At 38.0% G+C, this 20,910-nt stretch overlaps 2 protein-coding genes across 3 annotated transcripts in view; both read left to right on the top strand.

The window, feature by feature from the left end:
• LOC136250971 (uncharacterized) overlaps nucleotides 1-20,910 on the top strand; it is a 184,812-nt gene that overhangs the window by 88,327 nt on the left and 75,575 nt on the right. The window lies entirely within an intron of this gene.
• LOC136250973 (ephrin type-A receptor 4-like) overlaps nucleotides 4,269-20,910 on the top strand; it is a 44,972-nt gene continuing 28,330 nt past the window's right edge. For both annotated transcript variants that reach the window (XM_066043333.1, XM_066043334.1), the window contains exons 1-4: nucleotides 4,269-4,443; nucleotides 5,858-5,927; nucleotides 6,006-6,506; nucleotides 8,201-8,386. In XM_066043333.1, coding sequence (XP_065899405.1) covers nucleotides 5,864-5,927; nucleotides 6,006-6,506; nucleotides 8,201-8,386 — 751 coding nt within the window. In that variant the 5' untranslated portion in view covers nucleotides 4,269-4,443; nucleotides 5,858-5,863. The remainder of the gene's footprint in view (nucleotides 4,444-5,857; nucleotides 5,928-6,005; nucleotides 6,507-8,200; nucleotides 8,387-20,910) is intronic.

Genomic DNA, 20,910 nt, shown 5'->3' with positions numbered 1-20,910 from the left:
CCTCAACCTTCATTTCTCATCAAATGATATCTAACACCTGACTGATGTTATATGAATTATATATTACAGGTATATAATTATTTACTTGCTTATTGATTTATTTAATATACAAGCATGACATTGTGGGTACGCAAGAGGGTAGGTCTGACTCACCTACTAGCAATTTCACCAGAGTTTGCATCTTGAGAATAAAAAAAAAGCAAGGAAGATGTTTTCACAAAATGAATACCCAAATTTAAAGTTACCAGTAGAGTCACTGTATCACGATATAATGAGAACACTGTTGTAAAGCCCAAACATGTAAGATTGGAGTGAACACTGTGAACACTGATCATTCATGCCAATATCTTCAAACACTGGAGAAAGGTTTATCAGATTCGAACAAAACATGTACACTTCAAGAATTAGAGGAAACTTGCTAAATACTGCATGAGAAAATGGTATTTTTTAACTGAAGAATATATAAACACTCAAAACACCTGTAAAGACTCAGCATATTTATATTGTGTCTATAGTACTGAGTAATGACAATCCCACACAGAAATCAATTTTCTTGCAAATTTACTCTGACATAAGAATGATGTTACTTTAGTTCATTTTATCTAACTCTACAGTAAAAAAAAAACTTATTATTTTTTGCAACATATGTCACACATTATGTATTAGGTTGTTATGACATGATCCTCTATCTGTCTAACCACACATATAGCCTTTACTTAGTATAGCTATTCTAAGCTCATCTAATATATAGTTCCTTTGGATATTTGATTGAAACTTGATTTATACAAAGTTTATTGCATGGCAAATTCCACCAAAAGTATTTTGATGGTGAAGTGTAATTGTGCTATAGCTGACCTTACATATTAGCTAGAATATAATTCACGCACCACATTTGTCCAGTTCAGTGACAAATAACTAACCTGAGACCAGGTGGTGCACATGGAGGGTGTTAAACATAAACAAAATTTGCTTTTGTGTTTGAAGTACATCTTTTGTGTTCTACATTAACATTGTCACAATTGTTGTGTGGCAAATTAAAGTGTCAGTGAGGGAATGATTGGGTGGTCTGGGGGCATACTTACCAAGGAAAATTTTGAAACATAACTGTGGCAAGGAAGCAAATTGACTGAGGAATAGGAAATATAGCTAGCCAATTAGCAACAAATTTAATAATATACAGTTACGTACAAGCCAATTCTTTAGATCAAGCTATTGTTTTTTTATAGTGTTAATCATTATTAATTGCTATTGTCAGTATTGCGTTATATTAGAATCTTGCATCAATTCTCTCTTGAATGCATCAAAAATCACATACATGCAATGTTTTTAGTTTATTCTATAGAACAAGAAGCAATAAAATAAAGTGTACTGTACGTAATTGCATAGAAAATAGTTTTGTATATTAATTTGAGATACAGATAGCTGCATGGCATTGGCTGCATTCTGGCACACTATTTTTTGAGATTTAGGTGCATCCTTTTTACAGCCAAGCTGTTGTTTTCAGTTGTGTGGGTTGAGCATCATGCATGCATGACTGTACACTACACCTTCTGGAAGCAGGCCACCATGCAGGAACCCTCCTTATGATTAAGTGAAATATTTTAATTTTTGATGAAGCCAGAATCAGTTCATTAACTGAAAGTTGTACACATAATGGTTACTAAGCTTTTTATTGTATTCCCTTAGAGAATACACCATTAAAAAAGATATTGATTGGTGGCAAAAGGACTCATTTGATCTATACCCTTGTTTAATATAGCAAAGTTCCTATAGCATCATACAAATTAAGTGCCTCTAAAATTAAATTTATTGTAGCATGTTATAGTGTTACTATATAGCTCATAACCTTTTAAAACACTTGCATGTGTAAATTAAGGCCTGCATGCAGGGGGTATAAATGTAACACTGGTTTAAGAATGTTTGCATGCAATGTAGCTATACTAAGTACCACAAAATAGTACAGTGAAAACTGTGTAATTAGCATTGAGAGCAGAGTCCATGATGGCCACTTAAATCACGCGTACGCTACCCTAGCTGGTCAGTTTCACAAAGACGAAAAACCCTTTTAATATGCTGGAGTTTCATAGGGTAGCTATTAGTCCAGTAGCAGAATGAGTCATACACCTAACTTTTAGTTATTTTATTATTATTATTATCCTTACTGTGTAAAACTTCTGTACAGAAGATAATTATACACAGAAAAAAGGAAAAACTAATCAAAAATTATAGCTACAATACATGCAGTACAAAACACAATGATTACAAATGTGCATGGTTAAGAACAAAACTACAATTTTCAAATATGTATCATTGATGTATGTGTACATGTAAATTACTTACAACACTATCATAATTATAAGATTCGACTACTGTACATTGAGGTAAATTATTCCATGAGTTAGGGAAGAATGAATGCTTAATTGTAAATGTTTGTTTGACAAAAGGGCAGAAAAATACTTTGATGATGGAAGTTTGTCGTTGTACCCAGTCAGGAGAAACTTCTTGCCATTTGAGAAGGCGATTAGTTAGCACTAACTGCATGTCCCTAGCCTGTTCACTTGAAAGTAAGTATTGAAAACTTTCTGCAACAGGTGATCCTCCTTGTAATATGGAGATACTTTTCTTGTGGTCTTTAATCCATAACTAGGGACCAGTCTATTTTGCTTTTTTTTCCACCTATTTTTCTTTCCAGCAATTCTTTTATTTTTCACCTATTATGCTCCATATTTTGCTCAAGAATTATAAATTTTGCTCAGCACTGATCTTTGTTAATTGAATATTTCCAATTGCAAAGCTACAGTTTCGCCTTAAAGTGACTGTTCTATTAGAGTATCTCGATCAGCAATTACTTCTAACATGTAAAGCAAGAAGCTAGCTAATATTGCTTAACATGTGTGACTGTTTTATTAGGGTATCTCGATTGTAACTGGTTGTTCCTGTAACAATTAGCTATGCATTGTTGATATTTTAGCGCGTCTGACTGTTCTATTAGAGTATCTCGATCTTTTGTGCAATTTTTATGTCCACTTCAGAAAAATTGCACCTATTATGCCAGCATTTTGCTCATTGCTTTTACTCACCCATTTTGCCAAAAATTTTGCCGGCGAAATCGACGGGTCCCTATCCATAACTTAATATAAGGTAATGACATCAGAGTCATGTCATGATAGTCTGGAGTTTTCATCTGCAAGTCTCCACACATCCTCATGACATATTGTAATAGCTAGTTCACCATCACAATAATTATGGCATGGCCTTCTTTAACATGGTAACTCCTTCTTGTGCTATACTTTACTGAGAGGATATTCAATATTGTAAGTTTTTAGTGTTTGGACCAACCTTTTATAGTTCCTTTGAGCAAGATATCGTTGGTGTACAGCTAGTACATACACGTGCATGAAGTTATAGTAGATATTGCATTATATTTATTGTTTTGATTATACAGTAGACACAAGAATTGCTATATATATGAATGCATAAGGTAAACAAGTAGCTAATCCTTTCCTTTGTAATTGTTTTGGATGTTAAGCATGTCACAAAAGTTTCCCTACAATGTATATCTATAATCTCATTGATGCTCTTAAATGTACAGTTGGATTTTCACATTGAACTCAACATGCTCTCTGAATAACTGAATGCATAGGTAGTTCAAATGGTCAACCAAAATAACAACACCTCTGTATCTATACCAAGTACTCTAATGTGTGGATTAAATCAGTTTCCCAGAACTTTCAAGACCTAGCTTCTTTTACATAGCCATCCCAACACAATAAGTATGTATTCTTGGTGAAATTGAGTGTTTGGGTATGGAGGATCAATATAACTAAGGAATAGGAGTTGGATATAGCTAGCCGGTGATACAGCTGTACTAGGTTACTATGCAACTGCAGTCTTATATAGCTTCTAAGCTGTCCACACTGATAACATGTTAGTAATTTCCTGTGACAAATTGTGCCACTCTGCATTGAAGTTCATGGTGCCCATGCTAGCTATCAGTTTTTCCAACAGTCCAGCACACTGCCTTCAGTGTGTGTGTGTGTTTGTGTGTCGGTGGATTCCTTCTTGCCAAGGAAGATTTCTAAAAAAAGATAATACAGCCGGATTGCTGAAGTCATCAGAACGGCGATGGATCACGTTTTTCGCTTGGCGCTTGACGGTTTTTGTTGCAAACCAGAGGTTGCAAACATTCCGCAAACCTCTCAGTGTACTGGCTCAGTTCGATCACGTGAAGCAGGTTAGTCAGTGGGGCGTGTTCAGATCGACCTCTATATATGGCAAGGCGGTTTGTCGCATGGCAGACTTCATGATTGAGTACAAGTTGGTTGTCGACCACAAGGTGCAAGAGTTCCACTGCGAAGTAAACTGTTTGGCAACTCGCTAGCCTGGGACAGAAAGCAGGCCTACCCATTGGCTGTCGGCATCCGCACGGCCTACGCTCCTGAGGTATGTGACAACGTTGTACAGTACGTAGCTACGAAGGGGTATCAGTTTTCTACACCTATCTGCTTTTAGGATAGTCCAAATATATTCTCTATTTCCCCGAGTGTTTCCCGTTCACCTATTTACTGTCAGCTCCAAAATATTCCATTATTCCGTATTCTTTAATTTTCCGGTTTTTCTTGCATACTGTATAAACTCAGTAAAATTGATCTTATAAGGTTAGCCCACGTGTCATTGTCAGTGGAATTCACGTTATTGTGCTATTCCTGTCACTTTAAAAGGCTTTTCATAGTTGTGCATAGACAAATAATGGTTTGAAAAGCTACCGGGCCAACCTATAATTGAAATGAACTGCCTGTCCGCCCACATGCAAACATGTCTGAGAAGAGGACGGGAAAAAGAATTTATTTGGAGTGGCCTACCAATCAGGCTAACATAGAACAGGCAGAGCCTGCCCGAGGTGTTCTATACCACAAGCCTATAGCTATAGCAGTGGAACCTAAGGTGAATCAGACATGTTGTGATGTTTTCTCTTGATTGTTAGTCAAAGTTGACAGCTTCAAACTTAAGGCTAGGCAAGCATGATTACTTGTTTCTCATCTCAGACCAAAATTTGGGTATGTTTGTGTGTGGATGGGAGGTCATTTCCATTTTTCGTTATTGAAGAAAATATCCCAATACAATGTAACAGTAGGATGTCTGGTTAGTCAAGGCTTTTATAGTTACATTTTACTGTTTTTGTTGAGCAATAATGGACATTTTCTGCTTTGCAACACAATAGCAATCTTCACAGCATCAAATTATATGTGATTACTAACAACAATAGAAACTGAGGCGGTGGTTGCATGTGATGTGGACAGGGATATGAAATAATTTTTAGCATGTATGTATATGAGCATATGTACATAGTTGTGAGTTGTGCAAGTACATATGTGTATGTCATTGTGTCCACTGTCCAGGGTAGGTACTGTTGTCTTGGCCAACCCATTGGATACAAATGTGACCCATTTTATTAGAAAAGAGTAGCTAGGGGTATGTTTTGTGGTTAATATTGAATTTGAAAGACCACTTATTAGAGTTGGGCATAAAACAACCTGGGTACCATGATTAATCTGTGACTCAACTAGTTAAACTGGTGCATCTGGCAATGTCGTCATCAGGTGCAGTTCTAAGGGGTACACTGGTTTCAGAAACTATTCAGCTTATTAAAGGATTCAACCCACTGTTAACATTGCCTCAGAGTAGTAGCTACCCTCCCCCTAGTCAAATGTCCAGATTTGCTGCCACTGTGTCAGAAATGGTTGACATAGATTTCATGGATAAAGCAGCTGCTCGGTTGGAAATCAGTCAGCAATTTTTATAGAACTACTCTTGATGGTTGTTGTCTATAAAGCATTATTTCTAGTTTTACATACAGGTATATATGATGAAGATGATTGCCCATTTGATCACTATTTTAGTGATGCTATGTAGCATCAGAATATCAGGTATAACACACTTGCACTTGTGGTGTGAACTTTGCTGTTTTAACAATCAGTATCATTGTGATGTGTACTTTCCATCAGGGGGACAATCATGTATTGACAGAGTTAAAATTCAACAAGATGGAGATAGACAATTAAGTCGTAATAGAATAGGAATTGTCCCATTCCTCAATTTCACTTGCAATGGTACAATATCCAGAATTATGGCTAGAGTTTTCAGAAATAACGAGACTGATAGAAATGATTATCCTTACTTTCAAGTCTGGAGACCATCGTCAAATAACTCATTGATTTATACCAATATTGGTGAAGTTCAGTTACAAGAGAGTCAAGTGTCTCAGTGTAACAGTAATCGGTACTGTAATGTTAACATTGTTCTAACTGGTAATGACACAATAGAGTTTCTATCAGGAGATGTTGTAGGATATTATCATCCAAGTCTACCACGTTATCGTATAGCCACCATAAATATATCTGGATATGTACAGTATCGTTTTATTCTGTCATCTATGCCATCTTCAGTTAATCTCAATCATGCTAATGGTAGTGATCTACTACTACCACTAATCCAGTTTGTGATAGGTAAGAGAGATGTGTAAAAGTATTTGCCACTATTATGTGCTTGTGTCAGTCATGCAATATAGACTCATGAGTACTAGCGCCACTATTATGTGCTTGTGTCAGTCATGCAATATAGACTCATGAGTACTAGCTATAGTATTTGTCATACATTTGCACCTCTCCATAGCTTGTTGATATGGCACAGTATCAGTGATTTCTGTGTTTGCACTTTCCTGTCCCAGTAGAAACAAAGTTAACTTCTACAAAACCAGGTGCCTGTGTATTTATCTCTGAAGGGACTAACCATGTGATAGTGCTATTGATTTTAGCTAATATCTTTATAGTAATTCATCAAGACACACAGTAGTGTGTCATACATCCAAGAAAGCTGGCGCATCACACTGTGTGTATATTGACAGAATTAAAGAAAATGCCATTTTCATGCCTGCATAACCCCATTATACCTTCTCCAAAGTATACCACTTTTACATTAAAAGCTGTCTGCCAGATAGGTATGCCACACAGCAAAATTTGATTAAACTCACTTCAGCCATTTGATATTGGAGGTCAAAGTTTACATAGGATTTTTATTCTTTAAGTCTTCTATGGGGGCGTAGATTCTTTTCACATATTTTGCAAGAAATAAAAATGCATGGTTTGATTACCTTGAAATTTGGTACAAATAAAGAGTGTAAAATGGTAAATTCACATACTAAAGTTTGCAAGGGATCTGATCCATGGTGCAATGAACGTCGTATAAAAGAGATCAAACTTTTGTAGGAATAGGAATAACTTGAAATGTGGTGTGTACATAGGCTAGCCATGGTAGTAGTGGTTAGAAAAACAAAGAAGTAATAATTAAAACAAATACGGAGTTACAAAGCAAAAGTCAAACAACTGTAAATCACAGAGTTGGGATACTCTAATAGAACAGTCACCATGGGATTAAAAAGGTGCATGAAAACTGTCGAAAAAGACTTACCAAAGTCTGAACCAGGGACCACCATACTGAACACCCAAATCCTTAACCATTGAGCCACTGTTATCAGTTATCATTACAGCAAGACAATACAATTATAACTTCTGTTTTCAATAATCATCATTGTGTTATTCGTAAACAAGAAGTAAAACAAACCCCAAAGCTAGCCTTAACCAACGTATGGCTGGTTTTGGGACCATATAGAGTACAAAAAGAAATGAAATCCCCACAAAAACAGCCAAGCTGTGTAAAATGGGTGTAGCCTTCAGCAGCTTCAGTAGCCTGGAATACAGCATTAAAGTTGAACCTGTTAATCAAGGCACTAGAAATGACAACACCTTCATAATATGGACACTTGATAATCCAAAGTATCCCTTAGCATGTATACTGACCTGAAAAATTAGGACACCTTGATAATTAGGATACTTAAGTTGGTCCCAAGGTGTTTAGCATTAACATCACTACAGCCATTTCTTTGCCACCACCTTTACTTTTTCCACCCAGGCTGTTAAAGTCTACAACCTTGCTGCATAACTCTGTGTATATTGATCATCATTCTCGCCACTATTTCAAACATTACATACTTTTGATTGTGCAATGTCCTAACTATAGTTGTTTTGATTGTTACATATTTTGAGTTAGAAAATACACAAACATTAAAGTTCAAAATTTCACCATATAAAGTAACCACATATGACAATGTGTAAAATTACATATAACTATTTGGCATTTTAAGGAGGCTCTGGATCATCTGGTGGCTCAAGTTCAGCTGGTGCTGCTGTTGGTGGAACTATAGGAGCTCTTTTATTTGTGATACTTTTTGTTGTGCTGGTTTTAGTTATTGGATTCTACGTAAGGCAATTACAGAGAAAAAAGGAATTTTCAGTTAAGAAAGGTGCCACTAATGTTGCTTCTAATAAAGGTAATAGCATCAAGAGCCCGTAAGTGCTGCAAGGCTCTACACATACTGTACATGTCTAGTGCAATTACTACATCTGTAAAACACCAACAAGATATAATACAAGTGGAACAAAAAATTAGGAATTTTCAATATGAGTAGGGATCAAAGTAATAAAAAGTACTGAAACAAGAGAGATTATCTACCACCTGAAGTCATGCTAGTACACACGTAATCGCTACTTCAGTTGCCAAGATTTAAGATATAATGGCACTGAAGTAGGGATTACGTGTGTACTAGCATGACTTCAGGTGGTAGATAATCTCTCTTGTTTCAGTACTTTTTATTACTTTGATCCCTACTCATATTGAAAATTCCTAATTTTTTGTTCCACTTGTTTGTGTACTTTTTACAAACATTGCATGAATCTTATCTTTTATGTGCATGCAGTTTCTATTACACAGGACACTAAAGTTACTTTTCCAAGTCTTGATGGTAGTATTCCCTTTGCCTTTCCGCTGACTCAATGCGAGACTTTGCCAAATCTTTGGTAAATGATGTTTTGGTGGCTTCAGCTGATTTCTCACGCGACGCTGTTACATTTTGTAGTACTCATTAGCATGACGCTGTGATCGGCATTCACTGCTGTACTTGTCCTTTCTCTGAGAGTATAGACTCTGCATGAGCTTCATAGTACGCCCTGTTATTCTCCTTCTTTCTACTCTTCCGTGCCGCTTCCTTCGAAGGCATTGCCGCACCCAATATTGCCTCAGAGAAAACACACAAAGCAATAATAACCACAATACCCTTAGCTAACGCTATTTTGCTACGAATTATTTCTAATATCGCTCAAATACTTGAGGTAGATACGTTGTTTACACATATCAAAACTCATGTAAAATTAACCCATACATTACAATTTTCCGTAAAATATTATTATGCGTAAAATCAATGTACAGCAGCCTATGGAGGTAAGTTAGTTTTAAGTACATTATTCATCATAACTCTGGTTCTGAAGGCGGTATCAAAATTGTTCGGCTGCCATTATACACGCATAACACTCCTCTATCCGATGGTAACAAAATTTATTCGAAGCTAAAGTGTTTACAGCTTGCAAATTTACAACAAACGATGGTAAATAGCAACTTACGCAATACAAAATCCATTGGAGAGCAAATCACGAATTTCGCGTTCTAATTAAATAGCGGAATCACGCCGTTACCATAGCGATTACGGATTTTGTTCGGCCAGAATCGGATAGAGCAATTCATAAGGAGTTCAATGATATTAAGTTTTATGGTATTTGATCGTGTCTAGTGCTTGCAATTATTGAATATACAAAATGATGTAAAATGTATGGAGTTTGTATTGGAGAAACTGAAAAAGTGATCCATCCATCCTGAAATCTTTGAAAAAATCAGTGTTTAATCAGTCCATTTCATGATCTAAGGGCAGAAAACAAACAAAGGACACTGGTAATGTACAATATTGCTGATAAAATGATTACTGGCAGTAAATTTGATTTTGCCGTTTTTGCAATTCTGGCTTTACAAATCCCAATAGCATGTTTTGATATGAACAAAGAAATGCGTTTACAAACGCAAGCAATATTAATTTTGCCGGTTAACTTTGCCAGAAACAAAAGATATAAGTCGCTAAATATATTCACTTACACGTACAAAGCTTCCCGATTGTGAACAGCTCGCTCTTCCTGCTCAAAATCAACTTCGAACTTTCAACCACGTGTATTCGAATATTTTACCGCGAAGATTATGATTACTCTATTTAGCGAGCACTCTTATTGAAACGGACGGCGCCGTACATTGAAGCCATTTGTGGAGTTATTAACACTACCTGTAGTGAATCCAGGACGATGGTGACATTAAAGAACGATGAAAGGTAAGACCCTAGCGCAAGGATTGTATTTCTATCGGTGTAGGAAAGGTTTAATCTATAAGCAAAGCGAGCCGTTTTCATGCAAGAAGTAGGACTGTAGCTGTTGCCATCTTCCCGCTAGGCCTGGCTGAAGGCATCAGTTAGGGAGTCAGTCACTAGAAAATTCGATCAGATAGAATTTTTTTTAAAATTCGTGGAAACTCATAGGATGCATTTCGTGTCGTTTTGAAGGCGAAATCGTGCTTCACTTTTGTAATACAATACTGCTGAATCGCCGAGATGGTTTTGCAAGTCTGCTTTTGGTGCGTAATTTTTTGGCGGGAAATCGTGAACCTTGACGATCCCTACCATTAAGTACTACCGTACTTAATGATATGTGACTGGATCTGCGAAAACAGGACATAATCGCATATTTTTCGAATTCCTGTTCATTAAATGTTTATAATCTACTTAGCTAAGTGTACCCATTGGCAAAGGTTCAGCTTCATATCCCAATAATGTTTGGAGTTACAGCCCTACAAAGTAGCAACAACAGAAAAATCGATAATGTACAGCAAGTATACGGAAAATAAATTACAGGTACTTACAAAAATGGTTATAACGTACCAACAGATTGAGGTATGAAGCTAAACTTTTCACCATTGTGTTCACCATGAACATGGGAATCAATTACTGGGTAAGTTTTTCCTTTACTTGCCCTTCTTCACTGCATACATAGGAGAAATTCGTGAAGGAAAATTGATCGCATACGATCGCTTCGACATGACATAAACAAACACTCATAACTTACGTATCCTTGGGTCTACTGCAACGAAACAAAGATTTTCCAACTCCTCTTGAGCAGGCAAATAAGATGATATCCAGGGTTTTATTGTTAGTCCCTTCCTTCACGAAGAAAGAGGGGTTAACAAATTTACTAAATTTTTCACAAGTATTTCACCCATTATACTCAATGCTTTATACTGTAAATTTAGGCTTGTGCGATTATGTCCCTTTTTCACAGATCCGGTCACATATAGTAGCACACTGTTTCAAATTCTTTTTTTTTAAATTTATATTATCTACAAAGCCAAATGAATGTTCTGGTGTAACACAGATGTAATGGTAGGTTCTAAAATCTATAAGCTGGTGTAACACAGATGTAATGGTGTAGACTATAAGCTATATTCTATCTAATCCAAAACAGCCAAGCTGTAAAAAAAGAGTGCGGCCCTGAGAAAGGCTATGGTGAAAAAAGATGTGAAATCCAAGCTGGCGGCCAAGAAATGGCTGTGATGGTAGGTTAATGGTAAAAATTTTAATAACGACAATTCAGGTGAATTTGGTGCCGCTTGGTCTTGGCACAAAATTCACCTGAATTGTCGTTATTAAAATTTTTACCATTAACCTACCATCACAGCCATTTCTTGGCCGCCACCTTGGATTTCACATCTTTTTTCACCATAGCCTTTCTCAGGGCCGCACTGTTTTTTTACAGCTTGGCTGTTTTGGATTAGATTTCACTTCTTTTTGTATTTGTATACCTCAAAGCCGGCCTATGGCCGGCTTTAGGGCTTTTTAATATATCATTTTTTTCTTTACTACAGGAAGAAGAAAAGATGAAGCATGGTGATTTCTTTGTAGCCGACCTCTCTGCAAGGTGATCCCTCTAGCTGATCTCTCTACCGGATGACTTGTTTGTAGCTGAACTCTCTACAAGGTAACTTCTTCTAGCTGATCTTTCTACACGGTAATTTGTTTGTAGCTGAATTCTCTACAGGGCGATTTGTTTGCAGCTAAACTGCTGAAATCTCTACATGTAACTTCTTCTAGCTGAACTCTCTACGGGTGGCTTGTTTCTAGCTGATCTCTCTACAGGGTGACTTGCTTCTAGCTGAACTCTCTACAGGGTGATTTGTTTGTAGCTGAACTCTGTACATGGTAGTTTCTTTGTAGCTGAACTCTCTACAATGTAACTTCTTCTAGCTGAACTCTCTACAGGGTGACTTGTTTCTAGCTGATCTCTCTACAGTGTAACTTGTTTCTAGCTGATCTCTCTACAGAGTGACTTGCTTCTAGCTGAACTCTCTACAGGGTGATTTGTTTGTAGCTGAACTCTGTACATGGTAGTTTCTTTGTAGCTGAACTCTCTACAATGTAACTTCTTCTAGCTGAACTCTCTACAGGGTGACTTGTTTCTAGCTGAACTCTCTACAGGGTGATTTGTTTGTAGCTGAACTCTCTGCAAGGTAACTTCTTCTAGCTGATCTTTCTACAGGGTGATTTGTAGCTGAATTCTCTACAGGGCAATTTGTTTGCAGCTGAACTCTCTACATGGTAGTTTCTTTGTAGCTGAACTCTCTACAATGTAACTTCTTCTAGCTGAACTCTCTACAGGATGACTTGTTTGTAGCTGAACTCTCTACAGGGTGATTTGTTTGTAGCTGAACTCTCTACAAGGTAACTTCTTCTAGCTGATCTTTCTACAGGGTGATTTGTTTGCAGCTGAACTCTCTACATGGTAGCTTCTTTGTAGCTGAACTCTCTACAATGTAACTTCTTTTAGCTGAACTCTCTACAGGATGACTTGTTTTTAGTTGATCTCTGTACAGGGTGACTTGTTCCTAGCTGAACTCTCTACAGGTGATTTGATTGCAGCTGAACTTTCTCTTATATGGTGGTTTCTTTGTAGCTGAACTCTCTACAAAGTGACTTCTTCTAGCTGATCTATCTACAGGATGACTTGTTTCTAACTGAACTCTCTACAGTGTGATCTATTCATAGCGGAACTTTCTACTGGGTGATTTGTTTGCAGCTAAACTCTTTGCATGATTGTTTCTTTGTAACTGAACTCTCTACAAGGTGACTTTTTCTAGCTGATCTCTCTACAGGATGACTTGTTTCTAACCGAACTCTCTACAGTGTGATCTGTTCATAGAGGAACTTTCTACTGGGTGATTTGTTTGCAGCTAAACTCTTTGCATGATTGTTTCTTTGTAACTGAACTCTCTACAAGGTAATATCTTCTAGCTGATCTCTCTACAGGGCAATTTGTTTGTAACTGAATTCTCTACAGGGTGATTTATTTGAACTGCACTCTCTACATGATGGCTTCTTTGTAGCTGAACTCTCTATTAGGTACCTTCTTCTAGCTGATCTGACTACAGGGTGACTTGTTTGTAGCTGAATTTCCTACAGAATAACTTGCAATGTAATATAACTGAGTAAATTATAAATGCAGCTGAATGCTTTATTAGGGTGACTGTTCTATTAGAGTATCTCGATCTCGTATTTGCTGCATGTAGTTGCCTTTCGAATCATAACTCAGTGATTTGTAATCCGATTCTTCTGTACTACTGCAAGAACTTTCTATGATGATTATTCCAGCTACATACTGATTTTCAGCTCGTTGCTCTAAGCGGTTTGCCTGGTAGACACGAAAACTAATAGTTTTTTATTCATAAATATCGATCGCGTAATTTTGACACAGGTTGGGTTTTGTGTCATATCTCCATGGTCTTTATCCCGATTCCTTTCAAACCACAAAAAGGCACTCCTACGATGGTTGCTCCATCTACATATCAATTTTCAACTGATTCCTCCAAGGGGTTTACCCTGTAGGCGTGACAGACCTTCGACCTTATTTTACACAAATAATCGGTCATAACTCCGTGAATGTTCATCGGATTCCTACCAAAGTTGGTACGGAGATCCGCCTTAATGAGCCCTTTAAGTGTGCCAAATTGCAGCCCAATCCGAGCACGTGTTCGTGTTTTATGGCGAAGTGTGCGAAATGAAGAAGATGAAGAAGAAAAAAACGAAGAAATTAAAACGAAATTTTGTTCGCTCGTATCTCGGAAATGGCTGGAGCGATTTTCTTCAAATTTGGTATGTATACTCCCCTAACTGGGCGGCACGTCTCTAGCAAATTTGGTTCCAACCGGATAAGGGATCACAGAGCTACATAGGTGTGAAAATTGCGTTTTCTTTCTTCCTATTAATATACTCACGGGTGGCGCGCCGGCTTCTTGGGCCGCACGACACACTACCGTGTGTCTTGATACTGAATGCTTTATTAGAGTATCACGATGACTGTTTTATTAGAGTATATTTTGATGACTGCTCTATTACAGTATCTTGATCTTTTCACTAAAATCAAGTAGCTGAAAAGTGATTGGCCGGACCATGGGATCCGGCCCTGACCCATTACACAACATATTGAATCAAGAACTGTTCGTAAAGCACCTCTGCAACTCACGTATACCAAAAGAAAGAAATCGTGCCGCACGTCCCAATCATATTAATTATCATCTGAAAAGTGAAGTATTCATTATGCTTCGCTGTCGGCTATGTTCAGCCAGTTACACAGCAACATGAATCAAGAACTGTTCAAAAAGCACCTCTGCAATCAAAATAGCCACTATGATAAATATGGATGATTTCTATTTCGAAGGAAAGCCATCACGTGCTAACGCCAAATTGACACCTTTCGCTGTCAGCAAAGATAAATGGGACACAAAGGAGGACACTGGTAAGTCCATAAAGAATGCATTGTACGTACTGCGGTATGCCAAAAGGCACCTCTCAGGACGAAGCGATGTCGAACAGTGAAAAAATCAGCCCGCAGCCTTAGCCATTATTGAGTTACGCTTATCTGAACGCATCAGGCAGTCAGTCAGTCAGTAGAAAATTCCATTAAATATATATATTTTAAATTCCGTAGCAACTTGTTGAAAGCCTTTCGGGTTGATCTAAAAGCTTTTTTGAGCTTATAGTCGGTACGCATTTACCTGAGCGTTCACCTGAGCCCCCGCCAAATATAGTAGTATCAAAGAGGTGAACATGTGCTCACTCCCAGTGGTTTTGTACAGGAACAAGCATGTTTTCATGTTATAAACATGTTTGCGTGCCTGAATCGTCCGTACTATATGTATGTGATATTTTTGAAGCCTCATAACTCACCTTTTCTTGTCCGTATCAAGGCGCTTTTTTGATTAACAGTTCCGATGTTTAAAGGGCTTCACAGCGCTACTAAATGTTTGGGCAGCTGGCCCATGTAACAAGAGTTATTAACAAGAAATGAGGGCTCAGGTGAACGCGAACAGACTATAGTTTTACCTAACCAATACTGCCTCGTCATTGTCAGGGAAAATTGAGGCTGTTTTTTGGGTGATTTTATTTTGTGGGCCACGCCTACTCCTTTGTGGTCCCTACTATACACTACTATCATAGTGTATGATTATATGGACTAGTACTTTTCCATAAAGGTGATTTTCATCTCATAAGATGTCTCTAGGATGATTTTCAAAGGTGGAATTTTTGGCGGCGTACAAAATTTTCACCTGGATCCCTACTTAAACGGTACTACTGTACTGTTCAAAATATACTACTCTTATGTTATATGTTCAACTATAAGCGGTTGCTAGAGCTGGGCGATATACCGGTATTGTTAGTAATCTGTGATATTTAATTCATACTGGTTTTGATACCACCTGCTTTTTAAAATACCACCATACCGTCTGGGCACTATGGCTTCCCTTTGGGCTTGTTTCATCCCATATTTAGAAGGTAACTAGACATGTGACAATGTTTGTAGGCAGGTGCTGATGTAGTCAGCTAACCAAACTATGTAAATAAGTTTGTTTGTGGTAATTTGTACCTGAGGTTTGCTGAGCTACCATGGGTATTTGGTGCTTTTGTTGAGGTAAATGGCAGTTACTTTAATATCAATGGCTTTTACATAAATACCGTGATATTTAGTAATACCGTGATACTTTTTATGGAAGGTATACCGTTTGCTATTTTTCAATACCGCCCAGCACTAGCAGTTGTTTTATCAAGTGAACTAATCCTGCATCATCAATCAAATTCCAATATCACCCAGTGTATCATCTTTTATAGTAGCTAGTAGCACCACACATGCGACCATGTATGAACTTAGTTATCATACAGTACGATAGTTACATATATTAGGAGGTTTGGGTTTTTCTGACCAAAAATATCACCCAAAAGCCAGCTTCACAATACTATCCGGACACCTTGGCAGTATTGGTTGCCAAACCCAAAAGTGCTTTCAGTACGATCCTAAATGCTTCCAATAAATTGCTACAAATTTTTAATTTTTTTTATATTCAATGGAATTTTCTAATTGTCTGCTTGATGGCTTCAGGGGTGTAGCCAGGAATTTTTTTGAAGGGGGTTCGGTTTAAAGTGGAATGTCTCAAGGGGAAGGCCTGGGTGCTTCCCCTAGACCATGTTGGGTCGAAAATGATGCATACACAAAATGTGCCCTTAGACAGTAACAATAAAAGGTACTGTTTGTGCATCTAACTAGCTAAAACCTACACACTGCTGTTTATGCAGCTTATAGAAACTATAAACCTATTGTAAAACTAACTAATCTTCACTTCCAGACAGCATACTGACAGCCAACTTCAACCTCGTAGCACACAGAAGCCCTCCACACTTGAGTCCCTTAGTTGGCAATACTTCTTTCCAGCTATACAATATTCTAGGCCAGTCCTCCTGTTGATGGTCAATAACTTCAGACTTGGCTTGTACTCCAATATGTTTGAGACATCACGTGCCCACAACATGTAACAAACAAATCATTCATCAAGTAAATATACATCAACAGTTCACAGTTTGTGCTAACCTGACACATGTATAACATGACCACTCAAGTTTATCAGCTGCTGCCTTGTAATATGTCCCAACCGACCATTTAACAGTCCTTTGCCATTTCACTCGCGCCATTTCAACCATGCATCACGTGCACATTTGATCACGTGATTCAATAGATATGCTTTGCAATGGTTCAGCATGAATGTGATGTGACCCTCAAGAGTAGTACAGAGGAGCGCCAGTGGGCAAGTAGCTACCGGAGAGCTCCAGAGCTGTAAGATTTGGTGTGATTTTTAATTTTCAAAAATTCTGCCTCTGAAAGGGGGGTTCGTCCAAACCATCCGAACCCCCCTGCCTATGCCCTTGGGCTTCAGACAAGTATAATTAGATAATGGCTAAGGCTACGGGCTTTGATTTTTTCACTGTTTGACATCGCTTCATCCCGAGATGTGCCTTTTGGCATACTGCAGTATGTACAATGCATACATTATGAACTTACCTTTGTCCTCCTTTGTGTCCCATTCCTTTTTGCTGACAGCCAAAGGTGTCATTTTGCAGTAGGGCAATGGTTTCCCTACGGGAATCATCCATATTTTCCATGGATTGCAGAGGTGTTTCTCCTACTGTTCTTCATTTGTAGTACTGTGAAACAGGCTGAACATAGCTAAAAGCGAAGCGTAGTGGTCACTTTCACTTTCGAGTCACTAATCGATAGTTGGGATGCGCAAATCATCTCTATTTTTCGTGGTGACTGGATTGATTGCAGAGGCGCTTCTCCTACCTGTTCTGCTGTGTAACAAGCCGAACATAGCTGAAAGCAAAGCACAATAGCTAGTTATTGATATTTGGGGCATGCGTTCAGTCGAAACCTTGTTGTCACGCCTACAGGATAAACCACTCATGGGAATAACTTTAAAATCAGTATGCATGTAGTAGGTTAACCATCATAGCTCAAACCTTTTGTGGTTTAAAAGAAATCGCAGTGACAGCTACAGATTTACAAGGCAAAAACCAAATAACTGTAAGTCACGGGGTCAAAATACTCTAATAGAACAGTCACCACAGCAGTCACCAAAGCAGCAGTGTCGTGCAGCCAAGTACAGCCAGTGTGGGCGGGCGACATACTCGTTTTACGGAACCAGAAAACGCTGCTTTCAATCATCCTTTACAGGTGAGACCCGGCCTTCGATACATAATGAAGATGGAGCTTGTTTAGACGTTTATGTTTCAGGATTCTGGAGAGATAATTAAACATCTGAAGGCGTTTGTCAATGTCAAAGTTAAGGCTATTGCACCTTCATACCGTGGTACCCAAGTATCCTCACCATAGTTTATCGATGTTTTGAACGTGCCTAAGCAACGAAAGTATGAATAACAAAATTGAGATAGGTTCTTTTTATCCCACTTGTATTTTCAACATTAAGGGTCATGCTGCTCAGTGCTGTATTTTACGGCTCCTTGTCTCTCTTCAGAAGGAGAAGTGTCAGATAGTTCTGTACTGTTAGGGTGGTGGCAAGAGGTGCTAGTAACTCTGGGAATAATAAAAAATCTAAATAACACGTGTCCATAGCTCCAAAGTGCTTGATTGGTATAATTAACCATTTCTGCAGTGGAAGCTTCCTCAGGGTAGGGCATCTCCCATTCTTAGTTGAGTCGGATCTGCCCAGCCATCATTGGTTTGTATACGCACTTTCAAAATTCATCTTATTTCAGCCACGTAGTCTTCAATGATTCCTGTAGAAAAGGGAAAAAGTTAAAATTGATTATCAAGATCAACCATAGGCTGGCTTTGGAACTTGCAATTACAAAAAGAAGTGATATCCACACAAAAACATCCAAGCTGTGAAAAAGGTGCGGCCCTTAAGTCTGGGTGAAAAAAGTTGTGAAATCAGAGGTGGCGGCCAACAAATGGCTGCAATGATGTTAATACTAATAAATTTTTACAATGCACAGCCATTATTAAAATTTATTAGTCTTAACATCATTGCAGCCATTTGTTGGCTGCCACCTTTGATTTCACAACTTTTTCACCCAGATTTTTAAGGCCACACCTTTTTTCACAGCTTGCAATTGGCTGCTTTTGTGTGGTAATAATGTTACAAAAAAGTAAACAAACAGGTTTAAGGAAAAATTAAGAATTTTAAGCTTGATTAGGGATCATAGAAAAAAAAAGTAGGGAAACAAGGGAGGTTACACCTGCAGATATACTACCGGACATTTAATCCCAAATTCAGTTAGGGATTAAAATGATGCCCACTACAATATATACAGGTATAGGCAACCTCTCTTCTTTCCCTACTTTTTCTTTCTATGATCCCTAATCAAACTTAAAATTCTTACTTTTTCCTTAAACTTGTAGTTAGAGACTGGCCATGAGAATCTTCAAAAACCCAAGGCGAAGCTAAAGCACAAAGATCTGAGTGGGTAGTCTCTAATTGACTTAGAAATGGTTGCTGATAGATTATTTATCCTACATGATTGGTCAATCAGGGGCATGGTCATGTGCCTTGTTTTCTGTGGTAAAACTATCTGTTATAATTATCTAATCCAAAACAGCCAAGCTGTAAAAAAAGAATGCGGCCCTCAAAAGGCTATGGTGAAAAAAAGATAGGTGGCGGCTAAGAAATGGCTGTGATGGTAGGTTAATGGTAAAAAAAATTAATAACAACGTGAATTTTGGTGCCGCTTGGTCTTTGCACAAAATTCACTTGAATTGTCGTTATTAAAATTTTTACCATTAACCTACCATCACAGCCATTTCTTGGCCGCCACCTTGAATTTCACATCTTTTTTCACCATAGCCTTTTTGAGGGCCGCACTCTTTTTTTATAGCTTGGCTGTTTTGGATTAGATTTCACTTCTTTTTGTATTTGTATACCCCAAAGCGGAACTCTCTACATGGTGGTTTCTTTGTAACTGAACACTCTACAAGGTAACTTCTTCTAGCTGATCTCTCTACAGGGTGATTTGTTTGTATCTGAACTATCTACAAGGCAACTTCTTCTGGCTGATCTCTCTACAGGGTGATTTGTTTGTAGCTGAATTCTGTACAGGTGATTTGTTTGCAGCTGAGTTCTTTACAGAATGATTTCTTTGTAGCTGAACTCTCTACATGGTAACTTCTTCTAGCTGATCTCTGTACAGGGTGACTTGCTTGTAGCTAAATTATCTACAATATTAACTGGTTGCTGCTGGACTCCCTACAGCATAGCTTGCAATGTAATAGAAATCTATAATGGAGTAAGTCATAAACCAGCTGAATGCTCTATTAGCATGACTGTTCTATTAGAGTATCTCGATCTCGCATTTGCTACACGGAGTTGGCTTTCAAATCATAACTCAGCAGTTTGTAATCCGATTGTTCTATACTACTGCAAGGACTTTCTACGATGACTATTTCAGCTATATACCCATTTTCAGCTCACTGCTCTAAGCGGTTTGCCTGGTAGGCGTGAAAATTATTGGTATTTTATTCACGAATCTCGATTGCACAATTGTTACACACCTTCAGTTTCGTGTCATATCTCCATGATCTTTATTTCGATTGCTTTCAAACCACCAAAAGGCACTCCTACAATGGTTGATCTATCCACAAAACGATTTTCAACTCATTCCATGAAGCGGCTTACCCTGTAGGCGTGAAAACAAATCAATCTTGTTTTACGCAAATAAGTGGTTGTAAATTCTTAACCGTTCATCGGATTTGTACCAAATGTGATACTAGAATTCACCTTTGGACTGCCTTTCTGTGTGCCAAATTTCAAAGTGATCAGGGTACGCGTTTGCATTTTATAGCAATTTTTGCAAGTGTGCAAAAACACGAAGAAGAAAAAAAAAACAAAGAACCCCCCCCCCCCGAAACTTTAGCTGCTCATAACTCGGAAATGGCTTGAGCGATTTCCTTCAATGTTGGAATGTAGACTTCCCTAGCTGGCGGGCAGCTCTGAAGAAAATTTGGTTCCAATCGGATAAGGTATCACTGAGATACAAAGGTGTAAAGATGACATTTTCTTTCTTTCTGTCAATATACGCACGGTGTGGCGCGCCGG

This window comes from Dysidea avara, chromosome 3 (assembly GCF_963678975.1).
Source record: "Dysidea avara chromosome 3, odDysAvar1.4, whole genome shotgun sequence".
NCBI classification, from domain to species: domain Eukaryota; kingdom Metazoa; phylum Porifera; class Demospongiae; order Dictyoceratida; family Dysideidae; genus Dysidea; species Dysidea avara.
This window is presented reverse-complemented; position numbering and strand designations above follow the sequence as displayed.